The sequence below is a fragment of the Capsicum annuum genome, chromosome 1, assembly GCF_002878395.1.
Source record: "Capsicum annuum cultivar UCD-10X-F1 chromosome 1, UCD10Xv1.1, whole genome shotgun sequence".
Lineage (NCBI taxonomy): Eukaryota > Viridiplantae > Streptophyta > Magnoliopsida > Solanales > Solanaceae > Capsicum > Capsicum annuum.
The window spans coordinates 6163269-6174698 of record NC_061111.1 but is presented as its reverse complement, the minus strand read 5'-3'; the positions used below and the strand labels follow the sequence as shown (position 1 = coordinate 6174698).

Sequence of the window (11430 nt, the reverse complement as noted above, 5' to 3'; positions counted from 1 at the left end):
GAGGGGATATTTTTTTATTTAAATTAATTATTTATAAATTGTTTGAGTATTTTTTATTTAAAACTAATTATTGGGGAAAGGGGTGATTATTGATTTTTTTTTTGAAAAAAAAATTAATTAATGATTTTAAAATTATTTTTTAGAAAAATGACACGTGTCGGCATATTATTTGTCATTTTTCACATCATCGGGCGCGTGTAATACACGCACACAATATAAATTTGCTGATTCAGCAAAGGGTGCCAAAGTGACACACTTGAAGGCCGCTTGAGTTGCCAAAATGGAACAATGCCTACTTAAGGTGCCTAAGTGAAAGATGGTGCGTACTTAAGGGACCTGCATATGTATTTTGTCTCCAAATCTTGAGAGACAGAGTTACTTGATACTTGTATTGATGAAAGGTTAACAAATATCTGGTGAGTAGATGATTTTCTTTTCTTCTTTTTTAAAAGGAATATAAGGACAATGCATATATCCTCGTCTAAACATTTTTGTATAAATATTTACAATGACAATAACAAAACATTCATGAAGTAAACCTAATAATACTGTCCTTCTTGATCTCCAACACTATATACTTAGATGTTCATGTCCCATGTAGGAGTTTACTAGGTTTGTCTCTTAATTTTATGTTGTGTCAACATCCAATTATATATCATATGGTGGGCCTAAAATTACTCATGTTTGAAATTAAGGTTTGACAATGTAACTTTTGGTTTTCTTTGTTGTTAGCCTAGTATACAGTTTCCTTCACCTAGCTACATTTACAAAAGAAAAAGAAAAAAGAACAAGAGTTGGTTGAAATATGAGATTTACTGTTTGATACTGTTTCTTTTTACTCCCATTTTCTATTTTGGCAAAGAGTGAGAGTGCTGAGAATATTAAGGGGTCGTTTGATAGAGTATATTAGAAAATTAATGCATGAATTAGTTTAATGTGTATTACTAACATCTTGTTTGGTATATTTGTGCACCTTATGTATAACTAATGCTTGCATTTGAGGTGTGTATTACTAGTACCTCAAAATTCATGGTATTAACAATACAATGGATCAAATACATTCATTAACATGATTAAAAGACACTATTATACTTTAAAAAAAATTCACATCCTTTCCAACATATATATATGAAGGATATTTTTGTAATTTTTTTTTTAGAAATTATTTAATTCTTGTTATTTTTAATACATTAAACCAAACACTGCATAAGAAAAATACAAGCATAATTAATGCAAGCATAGATAACACAATCATTACCAATACAAGCATTACTAACACACCATATTTTGCATTATTCGTATACACTCTACCAAACGACCCCTAATTGAGAAAATGAAAGGATCATACACTTTAATGATATTAAAGCAGGACTCTCATCTCGATTTTTATTTCCTTTATGTCAGACTCCATGTTAAATTGTTCAAGCTTCAAATGTCCAACCCTATACATGTGGAATGTGTGAACCCAGAACCAACAGAATGAAAAATTAATTTGCTAGAAGATGTTTTATTCAATAGAAGAAAGGCCTTTATATAGGCTTTACAAGAAGTTGAACATTAACCAAACTCTTCCACATTCTCCACTATTTTAGCAATGTTAAACAAATCTTATTACTGAAAAATAGAAATAAATAACCAACCTACTGAAGACTATAAATACAAAGTAGACTTAGTCAATTATTGAACCACATAAAAAATAAACAAAGACAATGAGCTGGTGTTGGTCTTTTAACACCCCCCCTCAACACCTGCTTCCTTTCTTTCCATCATGCCAAGTTGATGACAAAAACTTCCAGTCTTGCTGCAGCTCAAGCTCTTTGTAAACATAGCTACAACTTGATCTTCCGTGTTGACCTGCATCATTTTCACTTCTTTTTCAAGAACTTTTTCCCTGCACGTGCTCAGTTCTTGCATGGAACACCGGATTCTCAGCCAAGCGTATAACTGATTGATTGTCACAGTACAATGAAAATGCATACTTCATTGGTTGATGTAGATCCTTTAGCAGTTACATAAGCCAAGTGCTTTCTTGAGCTGCCATTGCTGTCGCTCGGTATTCTGCCTCTATTGTTGATAAAGATACAGTTGGTTGCCTTTTACTGCACCAAGAAATTGCTCCAGACCTAAGCATAAACACATATCCAGTAGTTGATCGTCGGGTATCATGATCTCCCGCATAATCAGCATCACAGTAGCCAGTTAATTTGCAGTCACCACTTTTCTTATACATAATACCATAACCAAATGTACCTTTCACATATCTTAAAATCCTTCAAACTGCTTCCAAATGAGGTTTCTTAGAATTTTGCATGTACCGACTCATTACACCAATTGCAAAGAAAATGTCAAGCCTTGTCAGAGTTAAGTAAATTAAACTACCCACCAATTGCCGATACATTTTTGCATCCTCCAAGTCTTTTCCTTCACTAGCACTCATTTTGACATTTTGCTCCATTGGTGTTGAACTTGGTTTGCATTTTAGCATTCCAAACTTCTTTAACAAGTCTTTGGAATACTTTTGTTGATGCAGCAAAATTTCTTCTTCACTACGGTCAATTTCTAAGCCAAGAAAGTGATTAAGTTGTCCAAGTTCCTTCATCTGAAATTGGATTGACAAATTTTCTTTTGTTTGTTGAATTTCTTTTTCACAATCTCCTGTTAAGATGAGATCATCCACATATACTAGCACAATAGCTAGTTTTCTATCAAGAACTTTTACAAACAAGCTGGAATCTGCTGGTGTAACCAAATAACCAGTATGAGTGAGAAATTCAGCAATCTTACTGTACCACGCCCTCGGCGCTTGCTTTAATCCATAAAGCGCCTTCGAAGTTTGCACACATACTCAAGATGATCTTGACTTTGAAAACCCATAGGTTGACACATGTAGATTTCTCGATCCAACTCTCTGTGTAAAAATACATTCTTTATGTCCATCTGCCATAAATTCCAATCTTTACCAGCCGCCAATGCAAGTAGGACTTGCACAGTTGTAAGTTTTGCCACCGGACTAAAAGTTTCGTCATAGTCTAGTCCATATTGTTGGAAAAATCCTCGAGCGACCAGATGAGCCTTGTGCCTCTCAATTGTTCCATCTGTGTGCCGCTTTATTCGATAGATCCATTTGCAAGAAATCGGTTTGACACCTTCTGGTTTTAGTACAAGATTTCATGTTTGGTTCTTTTCAAGTGTAGCATATTCCTCCACTATAGCTTTGATCCATTTTGAATTTTCAGCTGCTTCATCAAAAGACTCTATTTTTTTTTCATCTGTTTCTTCAACTATAGCTGCATTAGCATATTTTGGATTCGGTTTTCTGACTCTTGCTGACTTTTTGATTGGAGTTGGTATTGCTACTCCACTAGGCTCGTCTTCTTCACTTGGGTGACGATATGCACCAGTTTGTCATGGATTTTGAGTCACACCTTCTTCAATATTGCTGTCATCAGCTGCACTTCCAATGTCATCAAAACTTAGCTGGATCTGAGGTGATTCCAACATGTCTTTGAATACATCTGAATTGGGTAACACTTCCTTATCCAAGGACCACAACGAAGAAGCCTAATCGAACACTACATTCCGGGATATGTAGTATTTCCCAGTTGTTGGATCACAGCGTTGCCATCCTTTTCTTTGACCATCATATCCTATAAAAATACACTTAATAACCTTCTTGTCCATTTTGCTACGTAAATGGTCAGGTACAAATACATAGCATACATATGCAAAAATTTTGAAGTAATTAACAGTAGGCTTCATGTTAAATAACTTTTCAAAAGATGAAAGAACGCATAACCTTTGTTGAGGAAGCTTATTAATTACAAACACAGCCGTCTTCATTGCTTTTGCCCAAAAACTTCCTGGAACATTTTTTGCATGTAGCATACTACGACATGTTTCAGCCAAGCGCCTATTTTTTCTTTCCGCCACGCTGTTTTGCTGCGGTGTGTTGGAGCTAGTGAACTGATGGCGTATTCTGCACTCTCGAAAGAAGTTTGAGAACTCATTTGAGGTGTACTCGCCTCTATTATCGATATGCAGGCAATAAATGTTTCTATCAACCTCAGCTTCCACTTCCTTTTTAAATATTTTGAACTTTGAAAGAGTTTCAGATTTTTCTTTCATAAAATATACCCATACGTACCTTGAAAAATCATCAATGAAAGTCACTATGTACTTCATTCCACCAATGGAAGCTTGTCTAACAGGTCTAAACACATCGGAGTGTATTAACTCTAATGGTTTATTTGCTTTAAACTTGGATTCTTCATATGGCAATTGATGTGCTTTTCCATACTGACAGCCTTTACACACCGTGTTCGTTCTTACTGCAATATTAGGAATCCCCTTCAACAATGACCTGTTCATCATCACATTTAGATTGGAGTAGGTAACATGACTTAGCCTCATATGCCATAAATCTGAAGTTTCATTCCTCCTTGCCCTGTCTACATATGCAGTTTCAGCTGACAAAACATAAATTGATTCTAATCTCTGTCCCTTCATCACTGGCTCTTCTTTAATCTCAAGGTTGTGATATACTTAACATCTTGTGGTCCAAACAAAATAGAATGACCGGATGATAATAGTTGTGCTACAGAAAGAAAATTTTCCTTCATACCTGAGACATAATAAACATTTTGCAATTGTACCTCATTATTACTAGATACAGGAGAGACACTTGTACTACCAACATGAGCTATGGGCAACTTTGAGTTGTTTGCTATCACCACCACACGTTTTTCTTTGTACTCTGATAATTTCTGCAACTTTTCCATATCACCTGTCATATGATTTGAACAACCAGAATCAATAATCCAATCCCTTTTATAGTCAATTTGATCGGATGTTTTGACTATAAAAGTTGTGTCTTCTTCTTCTTCTATAGCTAGGAGTGCCTCGGCATCCCACTCTTCTTCAGCCTTGGACATGGCAGTATTGCTTTCTACACCCTTTTTTCTTGACCAACAATCTTTGGCCATGTGTCCCTTCTTTTTACAGTTGAACCACAGCCCTTCAAACTTTTTACCACGTCTTTAACTCTTCGAACCCCCCTTATACGAGTGCTCCCTTCACTTTTACGATCTTTCATCTCATCGTTATTCTTCTTAGATCCACTGGAACCTGACTGCTTGGAATTCCATCTACCTTTATTGGCATAAAGTGCTTCCTCTTGACCCTTCTGGGAAGCTCCGTCCATTTTCTTAGCTAAGGCTTCTTGACCAGCTAGCAAATTCTCAAATTCTACAAACAAAGGATGAGTTTACCATCCCTATATGGCAGCAACAAAGCCTCTATATTCAGACTTTAGACCATGAATAATGATCCGCTTCATTCTTGTCTCTCCAATTGGAGCTTGTGGATCTAATTCTGAAATTTCCCGACATAGCACCTTCACCTTACGGAAGTATTGTGTGATCTTCATGTCACGTTGCGCTACTGAGAGTAATTCACTCTCTAAGATCTGGAGCCTCGTCTCATTTTTCTTTGAAAACAGCTTGGCAAGTGTATCCAAGGCTTGTTTTGGGGTTGTGGAATCTCGAATGTGCTCTAAAACATCTTCTTCAACCGTTGTCTTCAGAGCGAACATTGCCTTGCCCGCTTTTATCTTCCATTTCCGCAATGGGCCGTTTGCATCTTCTGCTTCTGGTTGTGTCACCTCGCTACCATTAACAACCTCCCACAGGTCTTATCCTTGCATGTAAGACATTATGCAAGTTGACCATGTATTGTAATTGTTGCTGTTGAGCTTTCTCATTCCGTCGATAGCTTGAAGATCCGACATCATTACGACCGACGCTCTGATACCAATTGTGAACCCAGAACCAACAGAAAGAAAAATTAATTTGTTGGAAGATGTTTTATTCAATAGAAGAAAGGCCTTTGTATATGCTTACAAGAAGTTGAACATTAACCAAACTCTTCCACATTCTCCACTATTTTAGCAATGTTAAACAAATTTGATTACTGAAAATAGGAACAAATAACCAACCTACTGAAGACTAGGAATACAAAGTAGACTTAGTCAATTATTGAACCACACAAAAAATAAACAAAGGCAATGAGCTGGTGTTGGTCTTTTAACAGAATGTGTGTGTGAAGAGGTTCCACATCGGTGGTGAATGAGATTAGTGGTAATTTTATATAGCTTGATCAAACCGTACCTCTTGAGTTCAGGTTTTTCGAGTTGAGTTAAATCCAAAGTCGATTTATGTAACATAATATATATAAGAGTAGGCAGATGTCACCCATTATCAAGAAGAATAAGATTAGCACACGTTGAGAATATAATTTAAAAAAAAAAACTATAATATCTCTAACAATTTAAATTTTTAAATAAGATAATCACACATTTCACCAAACGACCACATGAATGAGACGTGTTTGATGATGGACTTAGTTTATTCACACTATCAATATGAATAGTTTTACATTATTAGTTCTATTCAATTTGTTACAGTAGACTGTTTGTCTTATTCTTGTACTCACGTAATTTTACATTATTTTGAATTAAATTTTATTGCAATTATTTTAATAAATTTGCTAAAATCTAATAATTTAGAAAAAAAAAACTAAAATTATAAAATCATAAATTTTAAATTCTAGCTCGACGTCGAGCTATTCATGCAATGAGTATTTACTCAAGTCATAGTCATATCTACATATGTATATATATTCACGCAAGAGATAGCTTGTAGACATATACAAAAGGTGTGTCTGAAGACTAACTGATAACGAAGTATCATGGCACACATAAATCATGTCGGGCTATAATTTTATTTTTATGATGTTAAAATATAAAGAAGTAAATATTGATATATAATAGTATGCAAAAATATTTTACCTATCTAAACAGTCTTAAGAAAAGATAATTCTTGTATTTCAGCTAAGAAAAGAATGTTATAAGCATTTAAAGATTGTGGTCTAAAAGTCAATAAAATAAAATAGGAGGATGAATTTACGATCTTTAAACATCTTAATACGATATTTATATAATGTTGTCGTATCTCTAGTTCTCGACTTTCTTGTAGTGATAAAATAAGAGGAAATTATGAAATTTCATATTCAAATTCTAGGAGAGTCCAAATATACTTTTAAGTAATTTCCTTTCGTATATGTTTGGACATGGTGATGAACAGAGTTACCCAATATTTCGTTGACAGGAGATAATAGATATTCTATTTGATTGAATAATCAAAGTGCATACAAACTGACCAGTCAAATAGTCTTGTAACTGAAAATTGAACTAATTTAGTTTAGATTATATTTCCCTTTTAGCAGTGGTGGTCCCCAAATTTAGGAACTGTTGGTGCTCGTGAGACTCAAAGACACATAGTAATGTCCAAAACATTAAGATTCTGCCTGAAAATCAAAGCGCCAAATTATCTTTTTGGTTTTCTGAGTGATTTTTTGAGGCTTACACATTTTTATTATACTTTTTTCATATAATTATACCTAATATACGTCGAATTTAATGAATGCTAAAACATTAAAAAAATGCATATAGTCCCCCCCAGCCAATTAGAGAAAGAGAAACTAGATCTCTTTTTCTTTCAAATAATAGGAGACATGATTGACTAAACCAGACGAGTTTGCTGCCAGACCAAACCTTAGCCACACAATATATCTGTCTTGTCATTAAATCAATTTACAATATAGTCTCTCCATCTATTTATGTACCACTATTTATGTAACTACGACCTTGCAACAAAGTAAAATAAAGGTTTAGGTTTATGTGTGACACTAATAATGGAAGTCCTTGTCATTTAATCTTGTAAATCTAAAAAAATAGCCAACATGCGTCATGGTGAAATGATGAGAGATTTTAATTTTTGAGTTTTTTAAACTGAAAAAGATTTTGTTGGAAGTACGACTTCAAAAATAAATCTTGTAATGTATTTAATCGAACCCTGATATGAATACGAGAGTATCGAACATCAGATAGGAAGAAAAACCAAAACCAAAAAGTAAATCTAAAGAGATATACTTCCACATTATTCCACTTGGGAATATTATAAAAATATATACAAAGATGGGTACTAATTAGCACAATTACTATTTGGGGCCACCACTGTCCCATTAAAAACATTAATTAAAATCTGGTTGACATGAAGGAGAGTACCCATGACTGTCTCTTTATAAACTGATGAATTAATAGTACAATATTAATATATTATATTATACACATAATAATATAATATAATGTTTGATGTTATATAGTTAGGGTCAATTTTCAATATTAGACAAAGAAAGCCGCTAGGCTAGGCTTTAAGCACGTTTTCCCATTCCAAATAAAAGCAAAACCTCTTTCAAGATTGTGATTGCTCCCATGTCCTTGCACCTTCTAAAAAAATGTCTTTATTATTACTAGTACTATTAATTTTGTTAATTTAACTTATTACATGTTACTTTTTTGACCAATTACAATATCAAAGGTAGAGAATGTTAAATTCAAATGACTTCAAATTCATTGTTAATTGATCGTTAAATAGAATCAAAGAAATATTTTTGTTGTTCAGTACTGCAGAAGTTAGCTGCCTCTAATTCTTATTTGTTTTAGAGGAAAAATGAAATTCGATTTAGCTATTGATGTCGGAGAACCCTCCAATATTATCGTTGATAAGCCATCATATATTACACTATAAATTATATATTCAACATGACATGATAGAAAGTGAAGAAATTTGAAATATGTGTAACCTTTACTTCTTATGCAATACTTCTATAGCTTTTACCTTTTACCTTTGATGACAAACTATCATCCCCACCCCCAACCCCAACCCCACCCCCACCCCCACCCCACCCACCCCACAGTGGAATACAAAAAAGAAGAAGAAAAACTCCAAAAGAAGAAAGCAGAAAAGTGAAGCAAAGTGCAGGAAGAAAGGACAATTGGGGAAACACTTTACAAGCATTATCATTTCAGAGGCTTGACCAAAACCCTATTTGCCACATCTTCATATTATATAGTATATACACCCTTTTAATCTGCAGAATCTTTTTTCATATATTTTTCACTTTTTAAAAATGGAATCCCAAAAAAAAAACAAAAAAACTCAGACTAACAAGAAATAAACGGATAAGGAAGATTAACATATCCTCTGATCCTACGAGTGAGGTCTGGGGGAGTACGTAAACCTTAGTTGTACTTCTGTGGGGGTAGAAATGCGGTCTTTGACAAATTATTGACTCAAGAAAAAATGTTATGTAGTGCAAGTTTGAAATTAAAATTACATAATTTAAAAAGCTATGATGAAAACACTGATGATAACATTGGCAAGAAAAAAAAAAATTCTTCGCAGAAAATTTTACGAGACGATCTTTAAATTTTCTCACAACATGATCGATCGATATCTCAAACGCAAAGAATATGGAGTACAAAATATACTCCATTCTCATAAACAAAAACCCTAATTTTTCCAACTTTATAATTACTTCACCATATTGTGAAAATCATTATCCCGCTTCAATAGAAACTAATAGTACTCTTCTCTTTGATCACATATATACATGTATAACATGATCTATATATGGTTCTTTTGGATTATTTTTTTCAATAGCTCCATAGACTTTCTGCATCAGAATTTCCCGGTGAATCATCGGACCGCGGCGAGTCCATTCTTGGTGGACTCACCATCATTGCCTCCGCCATATCAACTAGCAAATTGGGCATATCAAATAATGCTTCTTCATCAATGTATTCATGATCCTTCGTTTCAATATTCATATGCATATTCTCCGAAGATTGATCATCGGTTCCTAACAGAGATGGATTCAGAATTTAAACTGTACAGTTGAATTTTCTAAGATAATCTAATACTACAATCATTGTACTTTTCAAATTATTTACTACTAGTTTGTATTCGATATTTGCCAACATCATTTATATAGTTGTCTTTAACTAACATATAAATATACGAAACTGTACCGTTGATTTTTGAAATTATTAACTTGTATTCTGTATTAAAGATATAATCGTTATTACAAATATTGATCTCATACCTTGAAAAATAGAATAATTACTGTGAAAATTGTTTACACTGTCAGTATATATAACTTTAAGTCAATATCTATTTTTGTATCGAAAATACTGAATTCAATTGAACGTTGATCATTACCTGGCTGAGTTGTTCCTGATGTGGCTTCTCCAGTTTCTACCTTCATTAGTGCGGCCGCGGTAGCGGCAGCTTTTCTTATATCTGCCGCTGATGGCGAAGGAGGTAGTGAAGGATACAAATTAATATTATTTGGAAAATTTATTATTGCATCACTTCCTTTTAGAGCCATTGCTGCAACATCATATGCAGCAGCAGCCATTTCAGGTGTAGGGTAAGTACCTAACCATATTCTTCTTGTCTTACGTGGCTCTCGAATTTCGGACACCCATTTACCACTTCTGCATCGTATTCCTCGAAATACTGCATGTTTGCCACCTGTCGGGCGGCCTGGGCTTGAGCCCGAGCCGCCTGATGAGGTGGAACTCATTGTTGTTATAGTTGGAATAATGATATTTGGTTGTTGAACTATTTTTGGGCTTGTTGATATACCAATATTTGATGATGGACTTGGTGATGATGAAATTGTCTCTACCAAATTGTGAGTTGTTTGAATTTGTGGCTGTGGTGGTACTGGTGGTGGTGGCGGCGGTGGCGGAAGCGGTTGAGGAATAAGTCGGAAGGGTATTTTAGTAATTTCACTTGAGGCCGGATGTTGATTTAGTTGGCTGGAGTATTTGGTGGGATTTTGAGAAGAGTCAGCCATATATATATATGTTTTTGTGTTTCTTTTGAGGTATGTATATGTAGATTTTTATGTGAATATGGTTGGGGTAGGGGGGTGGGGGTAGGGGGGTCTTTGTTCTTTGGAGAATGTCAAGTTTGGTATTTAAGAGAAGAAAATATAGGTTATATAAGTGATGGGAGTCCAAAAAAGTGAAAGCGTGGGGAATTCGTGGATAATTTGCTAGTGTATACTATATGGTTTTACTAATAGGGTTGATAATATTGGCACACGTATTAGATACTATAAATTAGCTAGCTTTAGCTGTTATCTATTATATCTAATGCATTTACTTGCTGTAACCAGTTACAATTCTATCACATTAATTACTAGTGAAAGTGTACATTTTGTTTTGTTCCAATGCAAAAAATTATGGAATTTGCTTCTTTGTTAAGGTATACCCAAATATTTTCTCCGTCTCAAAATACGTTTCGAAGTTTACGGGATTTCAGTAGCTCAATTAATTTGGTATATGAATTTTTACCTTATTTGTGAAGGTTTAGACTTTTCGTCTTATCTATATCTATATATAATATATAATGTATAATATATTAAAAGTGTGAAGGGTTTAGAAAGATTGTTTGAGCTTTTTGTCCTTCATTAAAAGTCTTTGTTTTAGATAAAATCATCTTTTCACTATTTTTTCCTATT

The 11430-nt window shown here is 34.1% G+C and overlaps 1 protein-coding gene across 1 annotated transcript; it reads right to left on the bottom strand.

Annotated features, from left to right (window-relative positions):
• Window positions 1-9185: 9185 nt before the first annotated feature.
• LOC107865998 (ethylene-responsive transcription factor ERF027) lies at window positions 9186-10878 on the bottom strand. Its single transcript, XM_016712186.2, has 2 exons — window positions 10119-10878; window positions 9186-9759 (listed from the first exon to the last, which is right to left on the bottom strand). Exons 1-2 carry the CDS (start codon window positions 10759-10761, stop codon window positions 9554-9556), a joined length of 849 nt encoding a protein of 282 aa, XP_016567672.1. The 5' UTR covers window positions 10762-10878; the 3' UTR covers window positions 9186-9553.
• Window positions 10879-11430: the final 552 nt, after the last annotated feature.